Raw genomic sequence first — 25,220 nt, 5'->3', positions numbered from 1 at the left:
GTTACAAAACTTTATTGAGTGTTGCCATTTCGAAAGATCCAAACCGGAGCATTACAAATGGAAAATTTTCCGTTCGCAACCAAATTTCACGCGTCATTTCAAATAACCATAGACGGCCAACGATTCCTTTAACCAGTTACCTTTCCCGATAATCTTAAAAAATTCCCACGAGTGGACTATTTTCTAAGCTCGTTCCGTGCCGAAATATATTAGGTACGCTGCACGATTCTATTAATACGTTGGCGTTTATAAAAAATTCCTGGTACCACCGACGACGACAAGCTGCCCCGCAGCTCCGCTGAAAGACGATTTGTTAATTATTATTATATTAAAATTTCTATAATTATATCTGCCTTATTCGAAAACTGACAAAAATATATTCGTCCCTACAAAAAGTTTTAATCCTTTCTCGGATGCTAACTCTTCTATAACGACGTACGACCGACACCGATTAAGTACACTTTCCAACGACGGGTTTTCCAGCACGGAGTTCGTCGACGATTAACTTTAACGAACGGCGGAATACGATGCAAAACGCACGGTAAAATATAAAACCACCAGGTACTTAAAACTGTAAAAATGGAGACGAAGACAAAAAACGAGACACCGGTTTCCATTAAACGAAGCGAGAGAATTAAGAATTTCACGAAATATTTGTCGACGATCTGTGCGTTTTTCTTCCAACTTAATTGTGGAGCCGTGCAATATTTAAACGGAGCAATTTCCCGTCGAGTCTCCCGCCAGAAGACGAAATCGGAGTACTCCGACGGGCGAAACTTCTAAGTATTTATTCATTTTTAACATTACGTAGCAACGGACGTGTTAAATATAATAAACCTGTAATTTAAGAAATAAATAAATACTGCGGACGAAAGACCACCAGCTAAATAAATCAAAACGGTTGGAAAGACGAGTGTTGTTGACCGATCGAAAAACTTGGGCGGAAAAAACACAGAATCGAACCTACGAAAACATGCAAAATTTTGTGACGGTTCGCGCCATTCTATATTTTTACCCGAAAAGTTACAATGGACCGGCAGCGGACGGTGGGTGCAACGGGGAGTGGATTAAAACCACCTCTCGAAAGAGACGCTGACTAGGATTAAGAGGTCGGAAAAAACGATAAAAGTTAAGTCTCCGAACGCGCGTCGTAGACGAAACGTGGGTAAAACGAAAGGGGGTTACGATGACGACGATCGTTAATGTATACTGTCACGCGTAACGAAGATTTTAAGATAGAGAGTAACGAACGACTGGCGACAGTCGAACGGTCGTGGTGGTTCTCCTTACAGTGTCTTTGCACGTTGAAGAAGTTCGCCCACAAACCTCTGAAATAGAAAACAAGTCGTTAATTCAAAAATCTAGCGGCCAGTTTTATAACGAGTTGTAAAAGTTGCGCAAGTTCTTTTAAATAAAAAGTCATATTATTAAGCACAAATAAAATTGTGTGTGGCGCCATCTGTTATCAGATTTTGTTATAAAAACTTTTTATATTTTTAATTATTATAAAATGACAAAGCTTAATTTTGAGGATAGGGACGAGTTTTACGAAAAAGTGTAAATGTTAATAACGAATCAAATCCTACTCCTCTCGACATACGCCACAGCTCTAATTCTCCACCCTCTCGACCTTTTACCGTCAAAATTTAATAGCATCCGTGACCCTCGCACACGGAATTTCTTCGCCTTTTTTTAGGTTCGGGGATCTGAAAACGTGAAGATTTGCAAAACCTGGGAGGGTCGTGTTTAACATCATTCCAATACTTTTCCGCCGGGAAAGTAAAATGCATTTAAAAATAACTCGTTTTGGTCTTTGCTTGTTTGTTAAGTTATGGCAATGCAACACTTAGGCGATCTGCCTGGGGGATACCTTCCGGGAGGTCTTTTTTAAGGGAAACTGGGCCCTATTTAGGCGTAACAGACGTGGAGAAAACCCAGAAAACTCCACGTGGCCAGCCCGTCCGAGCGAGACGCGAACTCACGACCGAACTCCCAGTGTTAGAAGGGTACGAAGATCGCTTGGTCTTTGCACTTCGAGTGAAGTTACTTTATGGGAAACGAACCGATCTACGAATCGGCCTTTGACATCGATGGTAATTTTCTAAATTAAACAAACTAGCAAAATATTTTCGCATAAAATTCGGCAATAATTGAACGTTGGCAACGATTTGCAATGCGACAAAGAATAACGATCCGAGGCAAAACTCTCTGCTTACCTTTGTTTCTTTCATACGTATGGTTTTTTAACCAATACTGAGTAACTTTGTGCTCTGCCATAAATAGACCCGGACAACTGCCTACAGACTTACGTGTCCATTTACAATTGTCAGCTAAAATGTTAAAACGTGTTTAAAATACAGTGGGTGATCGGTTAACGAACGGCTCGGACTGCGAACACTTTCGCGAAAGATTTTTATATGTTCGGACAACGAACATAAGAAGCGACGCTGCGTTTAAGATTTGTAAAACTATTTTAAATTAATAATGGCATCTATAGGCCTACATGGTTTATCCAACGAGATCTTCACAGTTGTATACAATCTTTTTTGCACTAATTAATTTCTGTTCTCTGAATTTTTGTAAGTGCTTTTCTGAACTTTTTATTTAAAAAAACTGATAATATGAGGCCTAAAAAAGAGTGGAGGGTCAAGAATTCTGTTTACTATAGAAACTTAAAAACAATAGCCAAGGTAGAGAGTGGGCAGAAGATGTCTGACATTGTAGGCAGATGACATCAACAGATCTACAGTAGATACAATCTTAGCTAAGAAGATACAATCGAGAAGACTTGAGCAGCTAAAGGAGTAACGAAAATTGCATCCGACAAATAAAGATGTGCCGACCGCGAAAAAACGGAGAGATCGCTTTTAGTTTGTAATTACATGTAAATAAACATAGTAAGAAAGTATATAATTAATCAATTTATTTTTTGGGATCTGCAGAACGAATTAATCAAATTCCCATAAAAATCTATGGTAAATCGATAATCGGTTAACGAACGATTCGGATAGGGAACGTGGTCTTGGAACGGATTATGTTCGTTAACCGATCGCCCACTGTATCTTATTAGTGATTTTACTAGAATGGAAAATACTTTAGTCTTGTGAACAGGAGAGAAAAATTGCCTTACTGCATAGTGTGTGCCACCCCGGAGGCAGAAAAGTGCAGTCGGTGCTCTCCGGTCAGATCTGGTGGCACCGAATACTGTGTCCTGACTGTTTGTAAAAAAGACAAATTTGAGTAGAACACACCTGCTGTACGTGTGGACTGGAATATTTCGCCGTGCAATGTTCGAAACTGGATGAATGTTATGCCGTCGACGTAGCTCGCTTCTAAAATTGGCGGACGTGGCCTTCCGAGAACATTTTCCCCGATTTGACGGGGATCGATGCCACATTTATAACTTACTACCATATTATTGTGTTTGAATGTTGACATGCTCGTGTAAGTATTTTTATTTAAGAATGCATACTGGGTGGAACAGAGAAACGAGAGACTTTTAAAGTTGACTTTGCTGAGTATTTGTGGAATGGCACGGGCTTGCTCACCAGCTTGCGGCACCGTCGAGAGAATGGCATTTTGGTGATCGTAAAGCGGCCGACCGGCGTGACGTGCATTTGCCGTTACTAGGCATACTACAAAAATAATCATTTTATCGTAGTCACTCGATAGTTATTTAGCTGCTGGTTTGATGTCCGTCGAACAAATCGGTGCTGTCTGGACATGCCATCATTACAATGCAGATTAAGAACTTAGAAGAAATTGATTCTGCAGTGAAAAAAAGCTTTTGGGTTCAATGAGAAATGCACGTGACCCCGGAAAGTATTGCAAATGTGGTCCACAGGTCCCCGAATGCTGCCTTGTAGTGTGACAGTCAACTGGCTTTCCTCTCGTTTGAGATTGGATGTGATTCCGACAAGACGTGGAAAGGTTTACGTGGCAAGAATATTTATAATTGCCGTAAAACGGTCATTTCTGTCGTGTTACCTCCAAGAACAGTGACGTTTCTTGGCCCACAAGACTGCCTTGATTTGTCGCAGTGTTCTTTTTGCAAATATATTTGAAAAGCAAAGGGTACATTAACTTCTCGCATAATGTTGCCAAAATTAGAAAAGAAATAGAATCCCATGGAAATGATTTAGCTTGTAATAATTGATATGTGCTTGAGTATAGAGGAACATTTATACAGAGACAGAGGTTACTTCAAAGATGCATTTAAAAGAATAAAATACCTTTTTTATTGCCTTTAATTTGTATATTCATAATTTCTAAAATAAACAATTTCACCAAGTTATCGAGCATTTATAATCTCCCATTTCTCTACTCCAACCTGTAGATTCTGTAGTAGTATGTTGTAATTATCAATATTGTATGTTTTGAAAAATGTGATATTAGTTTGTATGGTGTTTTCTTTCCCAGTCCACAGAAAGTTTCCATTTTCTAGCAACCGGAGGCCTTCAGATGGCCAAACGGTGCCATTCCGCAACAAGAACGCCAATTGCTATCAACTATCTCGATAGCTAGATGTTTTCTAATTAAATGCATGTGTTAAGATATTAAATTGGAAATTTATATTGCTTGCACTTAAAAATATCACTAGTTATTATTCTTATAAGATGAACTTTAATGTTAATTTTATTAAGAGAGTCTACTACTTACTTCTACTGCAGCTCTTGAATCTTTTGCATTAACTAACTTATTCTGAAAAATAAAAATATTTGTAACTAAAAATGACACTTTTATTAATTAAAAGTTAAAATAGTGTTTTAACATTTTGATTATTTTAATTAAGCTGTTAATACATCATTCTATTATCTCATCTATTCTGTAAGAATATTACAGAATTACACTTTCTGTTGTTAATTCAAAATTATTTTGTAAACTAAATATTGAAAAAAGAAACAGCTAGTTGAAGTCTACCATTGTGATCCTCAGATTAAGAACTTCAGTGATGACAGTTTGAATTTTAGTTAGTTTGATTATATTTATTGCTTAGTTGTCCATTTGTATTGTGACTATAGGAATTTACATTCATTAATACTATTAGAACATTTTCATTAATTTCATTCCTAAATGAGTAATCTAAATTTTTTTATGATTTTCTTTAAAGCAGGGGTGGCCAACTTTTGTGCACATAAGATCTACTTTTTATTGTAAAAATGTGTCGCGATAGACTATGCCTATGGCAACAAGTCGAAGTGGGGAGAGGGAAGTGTGAAATACATACTATGTTTATACACTGTTTCAGTACGAAGTGCACTCACTGCTTATGAGTCGAGTCATAACTGCATGCATACAGTTGCGTTTGGTTACAAATATAATACATTAAGTCAAGACATCGCTAGCAATCGACCAAAATTGGCTTGGCAATCGACCGATTGCGATCGACTGCGATCGACTTGTTGGCCACCCCTGCTTAAAAGCATTACTTTGCTAAAGGTGGTGTGAATTTATCACAACAACATCGAGATGGAGAGTGTTGGGAGATGTTGGCAAATGCCGACTCAGGGAGTGGGAGGTCATCAGAGTATTTGTGCATACAAAGTAATTTATTTATTTTGGAATTTTCTGTTGTTAATTGACATACGACTGCACAAATAAGGAGGGGGAGGCAGTGGTAATGACTAATTGTATACAGAAGAGGGTTGGGAGTAAAAAATGAAGCAAAATCTGTTATCGCAATATGTTTATGCCACCTAACACAAATACTAAAGATGAGTTACAAATCAAAGTAAGATTTATTATTTAGTGTCAAGTCAGAGATCATATCCACGTAAATATTCAAAATGATTATAGGAGCTAGGGAACAAGAGGGTTTTTTAAATTAAGATAATTTAAAGTGCCACTCTTACCAGAAGCCACTGTTTTTTAGCACCATCTGCCTCTATGTCAAGAAGTTCATCCAAATCAATTTCTACGTCATAATTATCGGAATCATCCTGAAATAACAAAAGTATGTTAGACAACGTGTGAAAATACATTATACGCATTGGATAATTATAAATATTAAACAAGTTAAGTCGTAAACAATTTAATTATATATTAAGCGGCGTGTCGTCTTTTCTCTCTCCTTTTTTACCGTCCTTTTTAGAAATGAACCTCGAGATCGTAAATCAAGATCGTCGACCCCGAACGGACATGAAAAACTGGTCCCAAGTTAGAACTGATTGCCGAGTTTGGTCTTCAGAGGGGAATTATTTTCTCCAACGAAACAATCCGTGTGACAAGTTTTATAACTACAAGTCAAATTAGTAAGTTTGAACATGTTTACAGGAAGCAATTTAATTACAGTTTAAAGAAAGACAAAAAAAAAAAAACAACTGTAACCTGTATTTTTCTTTATTTACACTCAACAAATATTTGCATTTTAAAATTAACTGGTTCATTCTTTCATATAAAAAAATAATACTATACAGAGTAATTTTTCACATTTTATCCTTAAAAGATAATTTATTAAAATATTTTAATAAACAGTAGCAAATAAATTATTTTTTCTAATCAGATTTATGAATAGTACAGTTTGCAGTTGCTTATTTATGAACAAAAATTAACTTGTTTTAAGCAACAATAAAATTTTTTATGTATCAAAATGTACAAAGACATGCCAGAACAATAATACACAAATTGTTAAATTTCTATGCACAAAAAGTGTTTAATATTAAGAACATTCTCTTGAAATCTTTTTTAATGTAACCAAGACTTCATAATATCTGAAAAAAAATCTCTTACAAAATAATTTGATCCAAAATATTAACCTATTTATTATGTTTGAAGCATATCTGTAATAGGACCCGCTAAGAATTAAATCCGTCGACTCATCTCCTGCCAAATTTTAAGAATATATAATTGGAAAATTGTTGATAATTTTTAAAACCGTCATTTTCTAATACCAGTCACTGTTTCAAACAAAATTTTAAATTAAGAAAGATCCGACACTGTATTTTTCTGTATCACTCAACAACATACAATTTATGCACGTTCAATTTTCAATGCATTCAAAATAACAAACGATTAATATTTTGAAATAAAAATGTTAAATTTTCACTCAACTTATCATTTTAAATGAAATTTTTAGAATTACTTGAATCACACTACAATTATTAAAATAAAATTACAAAATTTAAAGTATTCCAATCCTGCTGGACAAGAATATATTTTAACTTTTTGCAAGTTAGTGATCAATTAATTATCGATTCATTTGCATTTTTACAAGATAAATTATATATTCATAAATTTCAATAATTAAAAAGAAATCATAATAAAAACTAATTTTATTAAAGAAATTTTTTGAAATATTTACAGTGCAAAATAAATTTATAAGTTTTAAAAACATCAAGAAGAAATCTTTTAAACAAGTTTCAATTTTCGATTAAAAAAAAAGTTGGATTTGATTATAAAAATTTAGCAAATATCCAATATTTGGACATGTGTCACTCCATCCCAAGATTCAATAATAATAATAAAAAAAAAAAAAAAAAGGCCAGGTTTTGAGGAAAAAAATCATTGAGAATAATATACCGACGAGAGCAAAGTCTAACAATTTTTTGGTGCAACTGCCACTTGGCAATTTTCCTGCTAGGACAAAATGCATTACGCACCGTGTACTTGCTAACGAATCAGCCAAAATATTATCCAGTTGACATTACTAATTTGAACAGACTTAAATATATTACACCCCTTAAATATATTACATAAGCTAATATATTCAATATCTTAAGAAAGGTTAGATATCCCAGAACCAAGTACACTTTCCAATTTATTGTTAAAATGTACTTAACTATTGTGATTCATGTTTCTGTCAAATTTAATGTTTTAGATTTCAATATGTTTTTGGAAATTTGACATTTTTTACGGTTTTTACGCTAACATCTAGCGTTAATAATATTTCAATTATGTAAATTCACGTGTAAAGCCTAAGTTTGTACTCATTACAAGATCTATTGAAATTCTCAAAGAATTTTTAAGTGAAGAATTTTAATTTTGATAATTAATGCAGGTAGAAAAAAGATTTTAAATTTAATTAAAAATTGATGTTATTTTAAAAGTAATTGTTAAACTTCTAAGTCATACAATATCATTTTTGTATATGTATCATATATGATAAAATAGCAAAACCTGTCGTATGTTGATGCTGGAAAAATATTTTAAAAAACAACAAACAATATCATTTTAACCACACCAACAAGTGATTTCTTTTTAAATGATACAAAATCCTTGGAGAGAGAAGTTAGTGCGTTGGTCAATCCTCCTCTTCTATGAATTATGATTATCTTATACCTAACTCCAAAATATATTGTCGGAACACATTTAAAAATTAGTTTTCGAAATTAAATGCGCGCAAAATCCGAGAACGTCTTCGCGTATTCCGGTTATAATCGGAAATCCGACAATCTCTTTACATTATATATACGAAACAAGTCGATATACTAAACTCGTCGACAAATAAAATAGTCATTCTAATATATTCCATAATATTACCACTCCAACTGCACTTAATATAAAACACAAAAAATGCATATTAAAGGTTTTCGAAGTATTTTTTGTATTCCATAATATATTTATTCTCAATATATTTCTTTCAATAAGAACATTTGAGAAAAAATTTTATTTTTTTGGAATTTGAAAATGGAATTTTAAGTTCTCTCTTATTGTAAATACAGAAATCACTTGAAAACACCATCAATAACGAACATAATATCAATCAAAAATCCAGTTAAGAATGATTACATTTTTGATGCATAAAATGCATACTCAACGCTGCAGTTAGCCTTCTTTTCCTTATCTGTTATTGTTGACAGAGCCTACGTTTTGGCAACTGCATTTTTACCAACCACAATTTGTTTAGAATGTAACCCCCACAGTTAATACTGGCATCCCTTGCCTTTAAAATATTTAAAATAAGAAAATGGATTCCGTTTAAAACAGTTTTAAGACTCGTTTTAAAATTATATATTTCAACTTAAAAAATGTAATGGGAAGAAATATTTTTAATCATATTTGAGCCATTCATGGGCCAAATTGATTAACTTTCTTATCTTATTCCTTGCAATACTCATTATTTTTGTACTTCCTGCATAACTAATTTTGTGTGTCATTAGATAAAAGTTAAGTTTGTAATAATACAGTCTACAATCTTTTAAAAAAATTCTTTTAAATTTAATTTAAATGTATATTATTTTATCAATTTCTCTACTTTCGTTCTGTGGAGTTAATAGATTTGACAAACGAGTGGCTCTTATAGTAGCTAAATCCAACTCACATTAGTCTTATTTGCAACAGGTATTATTTTGGCACGGCAAAATGAATTTTGACCAAATGGATTAGACGAGATGCAGAGTAGAAATTCTTTGACAACTTTTGTAAATTTTGAATGAAAAAAAAATCGATGCTAAGTTCTTTCTGACAAAGGAAAATAAAAAAATTTGTATATAGTTCAAAGATTTTTGAACCTCATAAATCAACAAAAGAACAGAGTACCTTCAAGTACACAGAGAGAGACAATTTCAAAATTTCATTAAATAAATTTTTTTCTTCAAAATGTCAAGATATTTTCAGATATGACAAATGACACTGACATTTATTACCAAATATTAAAACTCAGCACATTGGAATTAGGTTAAATGTATTAATTAATAATTTGAGAATTGAACCATAATACATTTTATTACCCAATTATTGTTAACGGTATATTAATGTAACCAATAATCTATCAAGCTAAATATTTTATCACTTTTCTAATCCCGAGCAAAGTCTAGAGTGAGATTCAAATTTTAAATTGTTGCCTAACATAATTACCTAAATATTTCAAATATGCTATGTAATTTACAAGCCTAGTTTTTAACAGACAAGCTAGTTTAAAATTAATATACTAATGTAATGATTATTAATATAGTAAACATCTCAATAACAACAGCAATAACTAATTCTTAATGCTCTAAATTAGTACAAAATTAAAACACAGTACACACAGATTCTTAATGTTTAGATAAGTGTGCAAAAACATTTGTGTCGAAAATATCATAATGCCAAAGGCGGTCGGTTAGTTTGGTCAAAAACATTATTCTATTAAACTTGTTACTGGAATTTATAAAAGTGAATTTTTGAAAGAGAAAACATTTCTATTTTATATTTGAATCTTATGCCAAGCCATTGTTTTTGCAGATATTTCCAAACAACCCTATTTTCATAGGAAATATTTAATAAATTAATGACAACAGTTATCTGTAGTCTAAATTCTTAAATTTTTAATTCAATTAGTCCAAATCAAACCTGGAAATTTTCTCCAAATTTGTTATTATTAGCTTTTGTGTTAATAATTTAAAACATACATTCCAATGCTAATATATTATAGAAGTGACTTAATTTAAAATCACTTCTGTAGCTAAGTCACATTTAGTTAGACAAAAATTAAATCTACAAGTTAAAATTTAAAAAAAACTTACTTCCTACCGAAAAACCATTATTTATCCAGCCTATTTCATACTCTTATAGCATTTGCAATCGTCGCATAACAATTGATCGTAAGTGCACGAGAAATCGTATCGAACGAGCAAATATTTATTGTGACCTCGTCACAATTCCTGGCTGCAATTTTTAATTTATTTAATTTGAAGTGTATGCTCTCCACCTCGAATTATTACCGTAGTGACTTTTGAGTTTGCATCGAAAGTTTGTATATATAGTTAATCGAGGCCTCGTGCCCTTAAGGTTTCCGTATCCGGTCTAGTCTTTCGTCGCTCGTCCGTCTAACTGCTTTCGGACAGACGACGGTGGGAATTTATAGGTCCGTTACCTCTACATAGCTTTTAGCAATGTTGTGGAGACATTGAAAAATCAGAACCGATTGCTAGAGGTTGCAATTTTTTTATTACCGGTAAAATAGTAAATTTATGGTTCAATTTTAAAATTTTAATCCCAATTGCAAAAATTAGAGCACCAATAACTGTTTAAGATGCCAATTTATCAGTGAGTCGGTAACTTAAACAATCACTAGTGCAGCATATTGAATTGAATTCTCTTTGTTCTATTCTAAAAAGCAACAGTTGCCTGTTTACTTACAGATGCCTCAGCCTTTTTTTACTCAGATGCCTGTGAGTAAAAAAAGCATGCTGTAATTTTTTAGTTGCCATAATTAAGACATTTCTAGTGAAAGTGCTTGCATTCAAATAAATGTGTTCCATTTTGTCAACTAAATTTGTAGACATTTAATAACTTCAAAGAAGTCATTACCTGTCTATATATTTTTACCAAATTTACTGGTAAAAAATATTAAATTACCAGTATATTCACTGATGCATTTTTAACCAATTTCCAGTAAACCAATTTACTGATAATGCAATCCCTACAACAGATCAATTTTGCTAACTTCCAATTGACTTTCAATTATGCTTCCCAGCTTGGGCTATGGGCAAAAATCTCAAAAAATAATATCCAAATTGAATAAATCTTGTTGCATAGATTATCAAACCTTTCTTTTATTGATACTCAAACAAATGCTAGTCATATTTTAAATCTTCCAAATTTGTACAAGATGAATAAATTATTACTTTCAAATATTTTACTATAAATATTAATGGTTTTCTTAATCCATCTTTTCCTTTAATTCAAGTATCAAACGTGCGCACACACAATTTAAATCATATTTATAATCCTTTTTTTTTAGACTAAGCACAACTCAATGCCCCTTTATTTTTATCACTTACGATTTAGCACCAATTAAAGTGCGATATATTATTTTTAAAAGATTTCGTCAATCACATAAAAATCATTTGTATTTTCATAATTTTTAATTAGTTGTTGTATTGCTTTTTGTTGGGTGTGTTTTTTTTTATTGTATTGCAACCCTGTTATGTATACATTTATTTCTTGTGTACTCTTATCGTTGCTTTTTTTATTTTATATTGTGTTATTTTGGAGACGGGTACCCGTTGGTTCCGAGAGTAACGTCGGATTCGCAAAAATTTTTTGCAAAAATTATTAATTTTAACTTTACCCGAAGTGATAGTCGAAGTATTTACTAAAAATAAAATTGTAGTATAACAAAAAACAGCTACAAATCAAATCCATAGTATTTTCAAAATCGGGGCTTCATTTTCAGAAAATGCAATCTACTTTTATGTCATTATACTTTGTTACAAAATATATGAGGATGCAACTGACAAGTTAATGAGTGGCGAAGAGAAATTAAGCTGGAATGACTACAGTGTCTCTGGTTTAAGTTAACCATCACAAAGACAAAAAAAATCTTAATATAAAAGTGATGGACTATTAAAATTCACTATTTGTCCTTATTACTGACATAACCAGTTTACTGTAAGTATAATAATAATTTAGACATTTAAAAGTAATGACAGTTTTGTTTGAACAAAAAAAAAAAAAATCCTCAAAATTGCTTCCGACAAGTTTACACTCATTCAAATGATTGTCTCGTCTCTTTGGTATGTTTTGGCTTTAAAACAAGAAAAAAATTATCCAAAAGAAATTAGAAAAATCTAAAATCAAAGCTTAATATTAAAAATTAACTTTTCTTTCAAAAATTTAACCTTTTTTTTTACTCACAAGAGGCAAGTTTGTTTCCCCATTGGATAACAATGCACTAGAAATATCAAATAGTTTAATATCTCATGATGTTAAAACAAAAAGCTAATTAAACAGTTTGTTTAGACTGAGCATCTTGATCTATTCACACAATTGATAACAATTTAGTATTTTTATTGTAATGTTTAAAAACAAATCTAACCAGATTAAATATATCAAAATTAATAATTAAACTATATCATTAAAGTATTACATCGTTATATAATGAAATTTTAAAAATTGTTTAAGATTCATTTTTCAAATTAAGCATAAAAATATGAAAGTAACTATCATTTTAGAATTTGGGACTACTTCAGAAAGCATTTTGACAGTTTTAAGAAATTCATTCTTCAGAGAAACTTCTTTCTTACAAATTTATTCATCTGTTCTGCACTTATCCTATGTGAAGTTTAGAGTTTGCAATTGAATCGCCTGAAGATTTAAAACTAATTTGAATATTTTCCAAAATTAAATCTAAAAGAACCTTCTATAGATATGTTATATTTGGATATTTTCCTTAATATAGCCCATATATTTATTATCAGAAAAGAATGTATCAAATATAGCTTACGTTTAATTGGAAAAATAGAAAAAATGTTTTTATTTTATTTTAACTAAATTTAGTTAACAAAATTAAATAAGTATTCCTTACCGTGCATCCGTACAACGATTGAAGTTGCTCGTACATCCACATTTCCACTCTGAGCCTCTTTTTAATGAGACTCATCTGGTGCTGACCGTATTTGGCAGTCAGGTATTTCTTCTTCCGTTCTTGCATTTCGTGAGGTTCCGGTTCGAAGTTGACGTGAAGTATCGACTTCGGTGCGCCGTGATTTAACGTCTTCATTCCCGTGGATGCCGAAGAAGCCGGTTTTGGCGGATAGGCTGCTCTTACCGTACATTCCATTTATTTGTATTTAGGTATAAACTACAAAAGTAACAAAAAACAACTTTTAGTGAAATATATATTTCCACGTCCTTCTGCACGTACAAGTACACGGAACGGTACAATACACGTTAACAGTTTTTTGTGACATTTGTTTTTTTTAAACTCATTACTTAACAAAACTTAATAAAGCTGATTATTTAATAAATATTTCCCTCCTTAAACTAAAATATGAATTAAAACTAATGGTGCATCTTGAAATCAAGGAAATTCATATGATATTTTTAAATTTATTACCCACGAACGTCGGAATCTTTGTCGCTCGAATAATTTAATAGACCCAAAACAATTTCTTACCGAATAAAGCATAAACTTACACATTTGTCTTCCTTTAAATTTAAATTACTATTACGTTTTAAAGGACATTTAAGGGTAAACAAGAATTTTTCAATGTAAAACAAATGATTATTATAACTTTATATGTTATGTACTGTACAAAAACTTAATACCGTAGTTGTTTATAGTGAAAATATAGAAACAGTGTTTTTTTATGTTGCATATTTTACATATTTAAGAACCAATATAAAACTAATTTCTGTATGCTTATTAAGTTTTGCATCTATACAATTATTACTGTCTATAAGATCTCTCTGAAATCACATTTGTTTTTCAAATGATTCAAAGACATTTTATTTGTAAAAAATTATAAAAAAATTAATCAAAATACATATTACTTTCGGAAAAAGATTCATTAAAAACGAATTATATATAAACTAAGCCCAACATATAGTAATAAAGAAATAATACCGATAGATTTTAAATCAAGATATCAATATGGCTAATTAATTATAAAGATAATATATAATTTACACTAAAGATTTCCAGTTAAACTGCCATCCCTTATTTAAATTTAATACAAGATGGCAACTTTTTAGAGCCAAATTAAAATCCTGCGGTATCGTTTATCGAAAACAGACGGTTATTATATACAAACGATAACTAAAACCGTTGAAGCAAAATACACAATTCGTACTTACCCCGGCAAAAGATTTTAATAGAAATACAAACTTTTCGGCCACATTTAGGAGCACTCGTTAGTCTGGAGCAAGTACAAATTGCATATTTTGTTTTAGTGTCAACAATTCCAGCTTTTAGCTACATAATTTAGACAAACTAAAATCATTGTAAACAAATCTACTTTTATTAATATCATAATATACTTTGAACCAAGACAAAATGACAAGACAGATATTGAGTTTTTTAACATTTTGAAGTAAAGTGCAAAAACATGATTTTGTAACAGAAAAACTTGGAATAATCGTAAAACTTGGAATTAAAAATTGCGTATTCATTGATTAACTGCAAAAATAATAAAAAGTTGGACATTAACTTACAAAAAATAAATTATAATTCAGTGATAAAATCTAAATAATCGTATCTAAATTTTAATTTATGTAATAACCGAAATGTAGAACAGAAACGAAATTATGCCGTCCGCATTGCAATCTCGACAAAATAACTTTCCCTCCGTCAAATTTTTAACGACATTTCTCCGACACATCAAATACGATAACATTTAATTAAACTCTTAGCGTATCCGTAACGAAAATTTCCACTAACTCTAATTTTGACTACTTTTTTGGTCAATTTTTTGTACCGGTCATCTCTTACAGACTCATTTGGATAATAATACTATAAAACAAATGCATTTTTTTTTTGTTAGAATAAATTTTAAATACTTTTTTTAATTAAGAAATATTTATATCTGTAATAACAGACTGCAAATTATTAGCATTATTCGGTCTTACAATAGGTTATTCGATAGACGAGTCTCGTATTTAACGTATCGTTTGCACAAAAACCATTCGTAGAAATAAATCCTCTACGATATCGTCCATTATAAATTTATTCTTAAGCAATTATTCGAACCGACTTAATCTACGGAACGAAAATGTTAAATTCCATTCGAGACACATCCGTCGGAATTACAAAATTAAGAGGGGTTATCGTATCGCATAAAGTAGGCATCGAACGGCAAGAAATGGAAGTCGAATTATTAAATTTTACGACGAGCATCGAAATATTCGAATTTTTCTTCAAAATTTTCGACACCCGTCATAAAACGTGGCAAGAATCACATAAAATATTGTCGCATTACTCTCATACTAGCAATTTACATCCACTTTCATTTTTACATTATTCAATTACCTACTATACCCGTTTCTGCACAGAATCGAGCATCTACATTTAATTTAATTAAAATTTTAATATATTAAAAAATAAACTTTGGACTAATTTAGAACAAAATAAAGCTTTAGCAAGAGAATTGAAGCAAAGGAGACGGAAAAAAAGACCATTCGGAGTTACGGAAATTCGGAATTTCGTTTCTTAATCGTATTCGACGACAATTTCGAAGGGTTTAGATACCTTCAGAAATGTATTTTCTCACATCCTAGAACAAAAAATTTATAATTTTTCCAAATATTTAGAATTATCTCGGAAAGGAACGACTTCGGAAATATAATTCTCGGAAGTGTACCCGACAAAGGCACGGGGCCGTAAGAAAAGAAAAATCCTTTTTTAAGCGTTAAAACACAATTACTAAACAATTAGGCATTTTTCATTACGGACACCCAAACGGTAAACTTATTATTTTACTAGAAACAAAAAAACAAGTACCGAACCGCACTTTAGACAGAAGTTAATTTAAGTACTTGTATATAGAAGGTACTTAAAGTTTCGGTATAAGTTAAAGTAAGAATATCCAAAAGTCAAAATTAATGTAGCGAAACCGCATTTTAGTCACGAGAGCGGTAGCGACTTATAACTGGCTACTATTCATTCACATGTAAAATAACATCGGTTTAACAGATTACTAGCAAACTCTCATATACAGTACATGTATTGCAACGTATTGTATACATATTATTCGGACTAAAAAGTGATTTTAAGCATAGATTCTTGTCCGTAAAGCATACATATTTATAAAATTACGAATTTATATGGAAATAACTTCTAGAGTTACGTCGCACAAGTTAAAGTAACCAACTGTTTTCTACAGATATTTAAAGAGAAACGAAGAGGTTTAATTCTCGATTGCCATAGAATTGGGAAGAGGAGTGTGGCGAGTAACTCACCTTTTCTTCTGCGTGATGAACGATTTCCGTTGACGAGCAGCGAGACGACTTTTGTTTGTCGACAAACTAACCTCGGCCACAAAAAGGGAACGACCTCCGTTGAACTCGAGAGGACATCCGCCTTCTTCACTCTCGTCGCTGGCAGCACTCGAACGCACTCCGATCTCGTCCGTGTTTACCATAAATATCAACGCGTTATTGGAGGAAAACAAAATCGCCACCGTCGATCGTCCAATCACCCTTCCCGACACACTTACTCCAACGAATTACGTCGTACGTCTTAAAAATATATTATCATTTTACGTAATTCGTACGCTTCTCGTCCGTTATTAGTATAAAAATATATTAATTAATTATTAAAATTAAAAAAAACGATCAAAGTCCGATATTTATGTTTATCCGGGAATATTAAATGGTTAATTCGTTCCGAAATGGAAACGGACTTTTATTAAACCAGGCGCGATTGGTTAGTTTGGAAGGACGTGACGGCGTGCCGTCCAACCGGAGACTGCGGAGTAAAACAACGCATTTGGGACGACAGTGGGAAGTTGAAAGCGATGAGTTCTTACGCGATCGGCGGGAGATGTTTACAAACTCCGCGTTAAATGTACGTGTTTTGTAAGAACAAATATATTTTACCGGAATCTTTTTTAAATTAGTCGAAAAATGTATATATCGACAGTAAGCATGCAATCGTCGGAACTGTGTATGACGTTAATTATAGCGGTAAATCTGTTATCGACGACCGTGCTTGGTGGCGAAGAGGCCAAGAGCAAGAGATTTTCGTCTTTAAAGAACGACAAAGAAAACATAATGAATTTTTACCGTGTTAACGGCAACACCATCATTCGAACTCAGGACTCGAGAGCCTTAGGTGCGAAGTATTTGAACGAAACCGAATTACCCACCAACGAAGATTGTTTATATTGGTGTTATCGTGTCAATCGATGTAACGTCGCCGTCTATAAAGAAAAGGTACGCGTTCCTATACCTACCTTTATTTACTAAAATAAAGATTAATACTTTGCGTATAGTAATAATAAACCCTAATATATCGTCGATGGGGCGTCCGGAGAGAAACGGTAGTTTGGGAGCCCATAAAACTAACGTTATTTTGGTACGGATTCGGTACAGTACGTCTACCCCCCCGGACCGGCGGTCGGGACTTCGTCGTCGCCGTGGACCCTTCCCACCGGAGTAAAAAGTTAAAGGAACCGGATGCGTGACACGGCGTGTGCGTACGCTACGTCTTGCGGAGGGTCCCTCGGCGGACCTTCGGTTCCTTTGATTTTTTTTTTTAATCCCGCGGACTCGGCCGCGGCGGGATTCCGACCGCCCCGTCCGGAGCCGTGATCTTACGGTCGTTTTCGTATCCGTGGAAAATCTTCGATACCGGTTTTTATCGACGGAGAAACGTTCTACCCGTTTTGTTTGTTTGAGAGGCGAAACGGAACCCCTTGCCTTCTGGGTGAATGCTCGATGCCGCGGTCGCCGAACGCTCTGTCTTTGACTCGTGTGTTATCTGCCCCACGTGCACTTATCGTTAGCTTAATGTAAATAATGGTAAATATTTGAATTTCACATTTGCCGTTATACTTCTAAATGTGGTTTTTACGGAAACGATTAGTAAAGAATTTAGTATATCTTTATAGCATTACGAGTAAAAACATTTTTGCAACGTAATATGAAAATGAACGAAACTCGACGCCGTGGAAAATAACTTAAAGTGAAATGCCGTTTGGCGAAGTGGATTTAAATTTAACGTGCCGAAGGTGACCGGAGAGGTGTCTAAAATTCCGTAATATTAGTGAGCTCGTAATTAGTTTTCGTAGTTTTGGAAGTACCGCCGTCGGGGCCACCCGGCGGCGGTACTTCCAAGACTGTGGCGTTTAATTATTTAGTCCGTGCGACCGTGCCGGCTTCGAGTGGCATGCTCGAGCCGTTCGTGGAGTACTCGACGTTATATAGTTTTAGGGTCGTGGGGGGCGTGCGTCTACGTGCGAAGCGTGTAGAATAGGCGGTAGACTGATACGTGTTAAAAACTGACCTTTTCGCCATAGGCGCTACCAAAGTGCAATTTTACCTTAGTTTCTAAGTGTTACTGAATAACAAGCGTTTTGTTTTAATTATAATACAAAACCTGTTATTTTGATAGATTTTATTGTGTTTTGTTCGTCGATTCTCTGTCAGTCGATCCGGTCCGTCTGCTGACAAATTCGGCAGTTTTACAGACCTGCAGTGCAGATTTTTCATAGAGAACATTTCCGCCCACTTGACTTGGTGGTTTAGTGTTAAATGTTAGCTCTGCTTGTTTTTAAACATTGGCAATTGATTTTGGTTAGTGTAATCTTTGACTGTTGCATTCCTTACTCTTTGTAATTTTTATTCCTTGTGCACAAATGTACATAAATACTGCTTTCTCAAACAAAAATGTATTTTACCTAATGTTTTTAAGCACTTCCGTTTATAGGGGTCGTGCCACAGCTCGACGATGGACGTGAGAGCACTTGAAAACATTAGGTAAAATAAATGTTTGTTTTTAAAAGCAATGGTTTTTTTTAATTTTTATTTACTAATTAAAATTATTAAGTCATTTACTGTTTAAAATTTCTAAAATTTAAACTTTTAGAAATTTTAAACAGAAGTTATAATGACTTCGGTTTGGTTTGGTTTGATAGCATAAGGCAACACTACCTGTGGGCAACCTCTCAGGGGGAAAGGCCCCAGGAGGCCTTTCAATGGGAAATGCCCCCTATTTGGGTATTAGAGAAACAATGAAAATTCAGAAAACTTCTTAACCACTCTGCTACCAGTGAACAAAAATTAGAAATGATTTCATTATTTCTATTAATAGTACAGTTAATGAAAAGGAGATGAAAATTGTCTTTATTATGATGATGATACTTTTATGCATCCATTAGTAGTATTCATATAAATAAATTTTTTTTTTTTTTTTTTGTATTTTAAAACTATAGGTCAGAGAGTGCTACAGTATGACCTCTGACCTATATATTTGGACAGAGATGAAGAGAGTTACTTTTTCCTTTTGTGAGGTGATCGTCTATAGTGACGTCATTCTCTGTCCAGCATCTCGCCAGTTCCTCTGTAGATTTCACGTGATAGGTTAAAATCAAAGTTAAATTATTGTCTGGACTGTTGCCTTACTCCAACCTTACTGTCAGGAAAGAGCCACAAAGACCACGTGGTCAGGATCAACACCAAGTAGATCAACAAAGTAGGACAAATTTACATTATCGACAAGTACAATGTTATGGTCACCTTGATACCACAGACTAGTGAATTGAATGTGATCAAAACTGGATCCGAAGACAAAAATGGAAGAAAGAACAAGTAAGCCTAGTATGGAACAAAGGCAGTGTCGGCATCAAAATGCCACCATTTTGGAAGCCGGATCCTTGCATTCGGTTCCTGCAGATAGAAGCCCAATTTTGAAATTCAGCAATATCTTCCAACCAAACTAAATTCGATACCATCATTACTTATGTTGACGTGGAAATCCTCAAGCAGGTTTGGATATTTTACTTAATCCACCTTTCTTGGGGAGATATGAACTCATCAAGGAATGATTGATTTTCACATTTGCAGATAGCAAATCAAGAAACTATATATGTAATTGGAACTTGGTGATCGTAAACCTTTACAGTTACTCTGTGAAATGTGCAATCTAGAAAACAAAAAATTGACAAGATCTTTTTAAAGACCGTGGCTCCAGCACCTATCAACCAATCAATATGTGAGTATTCTGTCTGTTAGCAGTGATAAACTATTGAAATTAGCTACTATGGCTAACTAGATTTGGGAGCTGAGCCCTGATCCAATAACAGCACAGCTTGCCCTGTAGCATCTGGAACCACACATAATCAAGAATCACCTGGTCTGGACACTCTCAGAAACAAATATCTGAGCTGTCACTACAGGTATCAGTACTTAACAAACAAATATATCCATTTTGAAAGACAATGCAGAACATCACCCAAATCAATAGATAGACTGCATAGTTGAAGATCTTCCAACCATAGTATCTGCTACTACCGAGCTACATTCAGGAGGAATGCCTACTAATGTTGTCAACCATGTAACTTCACAGAGCAAAAATTTGTAGTCGAGGAGGTAGAAACCCAACTTTCTGACTCTCTTTGCTGACAGAGACACTGGGGACAGAGCCGAGTCACCTTTACATAAGCGACAACGATACGACAACCCTATACCTTGCAGGTACAGTACCTAGACAGACATTTCCGTTATACCACCCTCACCCCACAAGAGATACAACCATCACTGCTAAATCTTTAATTTCCTGTAAGATATGATACATAAACAAACGAACATTTTCAATCTTTTTCAATCAAAAGAATCACGGAACACAAATATGACATCGATAAAAGAAGGCACACCACCATCCTGTCAACCTATTCCATGGACCCTGAGGTGAAGGCTGACTTACAAAACACCAGCCTTATAAGGAGATTGTTTCAGACAGACCACATCGGGGCTCTGGAGATATACAAAGCTAGCAGGTTGGGGAAGTGTATAAATTTCAAAGACAGTAACGCGATATTGTATTCGTGGTGATACGCATCAGAAGCAACACCATTAATAGTTGCATATTATTCCCCTAATGATGAACTCCTGCATTAATATACAGATACGGGAGACTTTTGCCTATATTTTGATATATTTAGATACATTAATTTTAGTATATTATTTCAAAAATTTGTTCTTAATTCCACACTGCTTAACACAGTTTGTATTCAAAATGTTTGAAACTTAGCATTCCACATTAAGAACTCAAGTGATTTGAGAACCTGTAGCAGATCTTGGTTAAGATCAAAAACGTATCTTACCAGAAATTAAAGGTTTTGCAGTGATATTTACATGTACTGTACCAATAATTAGTCTAGAAGTTTGTAAGAGATACAACATAAGAAATTCAAACTTTTTGCTGCCAATGGGTTGACAATTAAGACTTGCGGTCGAAAGTTGTTAAAACTGGACCTCAGATTGTGAAGTGACTTCCCGTGGATATTTGTCATAGTTGATGTCCAGAGATCAATCGTTGGCATTGACTTCCTATCAAATTTTAACCTGCTAGTTGTCAGCAGTCGCCATTGACTCGTTGACGAAATTACAAATGTTCATACTAGCACCACATCCCACATTCAGGTACCAAAAAAGTTTCCATCTATCAAAAAATCCTTAGCAAGTTTCCAAACTGTGTAACCAAACATCACCAACACCAAGATCAAGTTTCACATCATCATTCGTCGAAACTAAGAGCTCACCAGTGTTTGCCAGACCAAGGAGACTATTGGCAGACAAACTCAAAGCAGCTTGCAAGGAATTTGAATTTATGCTACAGCAGGGCCTGTGTCAACATTCTAAGCAGCTGGGCCAGCTCCTTGCACCTAACACAGAAAGACCTGGAAATTGGAGAGTATTTGGCAATTATAGCATTCATAACAGTATTACTATTCCCGATAGACATCCGATTCCATTTCTTACCGATTGCAGCTACATCCTACATTTTACAAAGATTTTCTCTTCAATAAATCTACTACGCCAAGTAGCTCGACAAGGTAGGACGAATTTACATTATCCCATTTCGTGTCGACACATACAATGTTACAAGCACCTCGACACCACAAAACTATACAGTTGTTCAGTACAATATTGCAATTTGTCTCTTTATTCTGCTAGTTTAAGTGCTTGAGTATTCTATCTGTCAAAGTAGCAAATTGTCAGATTTACACACAGATTTTATTAAACACGAGTTTATAAAAACAAAGAGCTGGCAATACTAATGAAATGACAAACTTTAATAGTAAGAAAATTTGAATACTTTTTGTTCTTGATTTCTAACAAACTGATACATCACATTTCTATATTATTCGTAATATAGAATGTTTAATACATATTCTGTATTTGCATATATTAAAACTGATATACGCTTAAGTAACTTTATGAATATGCTTCTTTATGAATTTATAATAGCGTATAAAAATTTATATCCATTACAATAACAAAATTCGTAATTATTATTATTAGATAATAGATGATAATTATTATTATTATTTATTATCTTTATTAAGCAGAAATAATTAAATATGTAAGATATCTAAACTTTGTACAGTGCAAATTTATTTAATTATGCACATTATAAATATTGCTAAGAAATTTTGTTATAGAAAAAATTTCTTATCAAATACTTTCACTATCATCTTAAAAGATTCTTTGTATGGTTTCATTGACAATTATAGAAAAGTAGACAGACAAAATGGAGAGTTTACATTCTTGAATGCAAATTTTCTATATTTTTCAATTTGGAATTTAATATATTTTATATTAATCATTTTTATTTGTCTCTCTGTTTAATTTCAAAAATACAAACTCCAATAGATGCAATTGTAATCTTTAAAAGGAAAAAATTTTTCAGTTTCTACTGCATAAATTTGTATTTTGTTTTATAAGAATGAAACAAATATTAAATTTAGCCAAAATCTAAGAAATGTTTCATATTTCTGGGGATGATGTACTAGTTACTATAGCAACTTAGCCAAATTATTTAATGCACCTTTAACGGTTGGATTTTCAAAAAAGAGCACTAACATTTTGCCCCGTTTAACACGCCGGCTCCGTGCAGAAATGCTCAAAAAAAGTGTCTCGAGCATCCGCACCTAAGGACGGCTTCTCGACCCGATCAAAAACGGTGCTCTTTTTTAAAAATTCCACCGTCGAAGGTGCATTAAAAAATAATTCGGCTAGATTTTTGGAATTATCTCTAGAGATTAGCATGTATTTTCCAAGAATAAAGAAAAAGATACAGTATATTAAAACTTTACAACTATAAAGTTTCACAGATATGTAATATTATTTAAATGTAAAGAATATTAAATATTTTAAATGAGAATTCAAAGGAGGCATAGTTCCTTAATGACGATTTACCTAGACGGAGTAGCTTCGGATCTATTTTAGCTCTTGTCGTATTAAGTAAATAAATACCGTACCATTGCAAATATCTGAAAATCAAATATTGAATCTTAAATGTTTGTTCTTAATAAGTGACAGATATTAAACAATTATTGACAATACTAACTCTTGTTTAGATAGCATATTTAAGTTATAGTCCACAATTAACGAGAAAAAGTTATAATCTTATAAAGTTTTCTTCTATAAACATGGTTTTTATGAATGTATCAAATTAATAATAATTTTTAATATATTAAAAATAATATTAATTTGATATATTCATTATTATTCAGTTTGGAAACCTACAACTGGACTTTTTGTAGTTGTGAAGTTGTAATATACTATATATTTTACTTTTTAATCTTGTGTTGAAATAAATATTTTTATTTTAGCATGTGTTCGTTTATAATCTATATATCATTTGTGTACAATTCATTTTTTCCCTATAATTTAGCATAAAAGCACTTTTAAAAATTTATCATTACAATTTAACACAAATATTGTTAAGGTTAATAGATATGATAAAAAGAGAAATTTATTTAAAGTAATGAAACAAAATAAATTACAGTATTTATGTTTTGTAATAATAAATACAACATTGCAAAGAAGACAATCACCACTCCGGAGCAACATGTGACGAAACCCGAGGTGTCGGTACTACGGAAGGAGGCCGAGTTAATTAGAAATGTGCCGAACTCGGATAAGCCCAGAACGCCGGCGTCGTTGGGAAATTTATAAAAGCTCTCGACGGGAAAGACGTATAAACAATAGGGATCTAAAATGATTTTGTACACGTGGAAAGTGCTTATAGACAATTCTATACATGGAGATATGTTTTAAGAACATACATATGCAAACAGTTATGTGTTCAACAATATATTAAATTTTATTACTTGTGAGCCATAATTTGTAATTTTCTGAAATAAATTATTGTAAGGTGTTAAATTTGTTAAGTGTTTGCAGATTAATGATGTAATGGAAAAAATGAAGGGCTTACTTAATTTAAATAGAGAATGTTCGAGAACGTTGTTCTTTCAAAAATGCGTTCGAGATTAAAAAGTTTGGCTAAAAAAAATCTTCGATAATAGCCCAACGACGGTTCTTGAAAAAGGCCGAAAACGTTTGCCTTAAGCAAGTATTGACTTTGCTGGAAACAAACGAAAGATATCTGTAGTATCAATTTGTATGGCAATTCCAGCTGAAAGGAATAATAAGTTTTTATGTTTTAATAATTTTTACCATTAGGACTGTAATATGTATGTATATGACAGTAAGTTTTAGAATGTATTTAACTTGAGTTTTTATTGTAACTTTAACTATATTTAAATTGTGAGTCTTTGTTACTTTGCTTTCCAAAGTAACAAAGTGGCAAATGCTTCAGTTAATTATTAAATCTGTTTCTGATTCTTACTGATTGCAATTTATTTAAAACATTGTTTTTTATTCATATTTTGTTTGTAAATATTGATTTTTTTATCACATTTAATAATTAAAATATAAAAATCTTAAATTTAATCAGAAAATGGTAGAAAAGAAACAGAAAATAATTGAAACGGTACTAATGATGCAATATTGAATATGGCTTTTTTCATCTTTATAATATTTTAAAGACAAAATACTATATTTTTGAATGA

The 25,220-nt window shown here is 32.7% G+C and overlaps 2 protein-coding genes across 4 annotated transcripts in view; one reads left to right on the top strand and one right to left on the bottom strand.

Moving 5' to 3' along the window:
* Positions 1–604: 604 nt before the first annotated feature.
* On the bottom strand, positions 605–16,840 carry LOC136988049 (protein phosphatase 1 regulatory subunit 14C-like). Of its 2 annotated transcripts, none has more exons than XM_067285837.1 (5): positions 16,600–16,840; positions 13,229–13,504; positions 5,853–5,939; positions 4,660–4,701; positions 605–1,328 (listed from the first exon to the last, which is right to left on the bottom strand). In XM_067285837.1, the coding sequence occupies exons 2-5, from the start codon at positions 13,481–13,483 to the stop codon at positions 1,287–1,289; spliced, it is 426 nt and encodes a 141-aa protein (XP_067141938.1). In that variant the 5' UTR covers positions 13,484–13,504; positions 16,600–16,840; the 3' UTR covers positions 605–1,286. The 2 variants fall into 2 exon arrangements, with proteins under 2 accessions (XP_067141938.1, XP_067141937.1); XM_067285836.1 differs by having other exon boundaries at positions 13,229–13,497; positions 16,592–16,839.
* A 250-nt stretch (positions 16,841–17,090) lies between these two features.
* The window catches only part of LOC136988059 (low-density lipoprotein receptor-related protein 11), a 38,320-nt gene continuing 30,190 nt past the window's right edge, over positions 17,091–25,220 (top strand). Inside the window, exon 1 of one of the 2 annotated variants that reach the window (XM_067285858.1) lies at positions 17,091–17,574. In XM_067285858.1, coding sequence (XP_067141959.1) covers positions 17,266–17,574 — 309 coding nt within the window. In that variant the 5' untranslated portion in view covers positions 17,091–17,265. The remainder of the gene's footprint in view (positions 17,575–25,220) is intronic. The other variant, XM_067285855.1, reaches the window with a different exon arrangement.

Source organism: Centruroides vittatus, unplaced genomic scaffold, assembly GCF_030686945.1.
Source record: "Centruroides vittatus isolate TY-2023 unplaced genomic scaffold, ASM3068694v2 scaffold_3046, whole genome shotgun sequence".
NCBI lineage: Eukaryota > Metazoa > Arthropoda > Arachnida > Scorpiones > Buthidae > Centruroides > Centruroides vittatus.
This window is presented reverse-complemented; position numbering and strand designations above follow the sequence as displayed.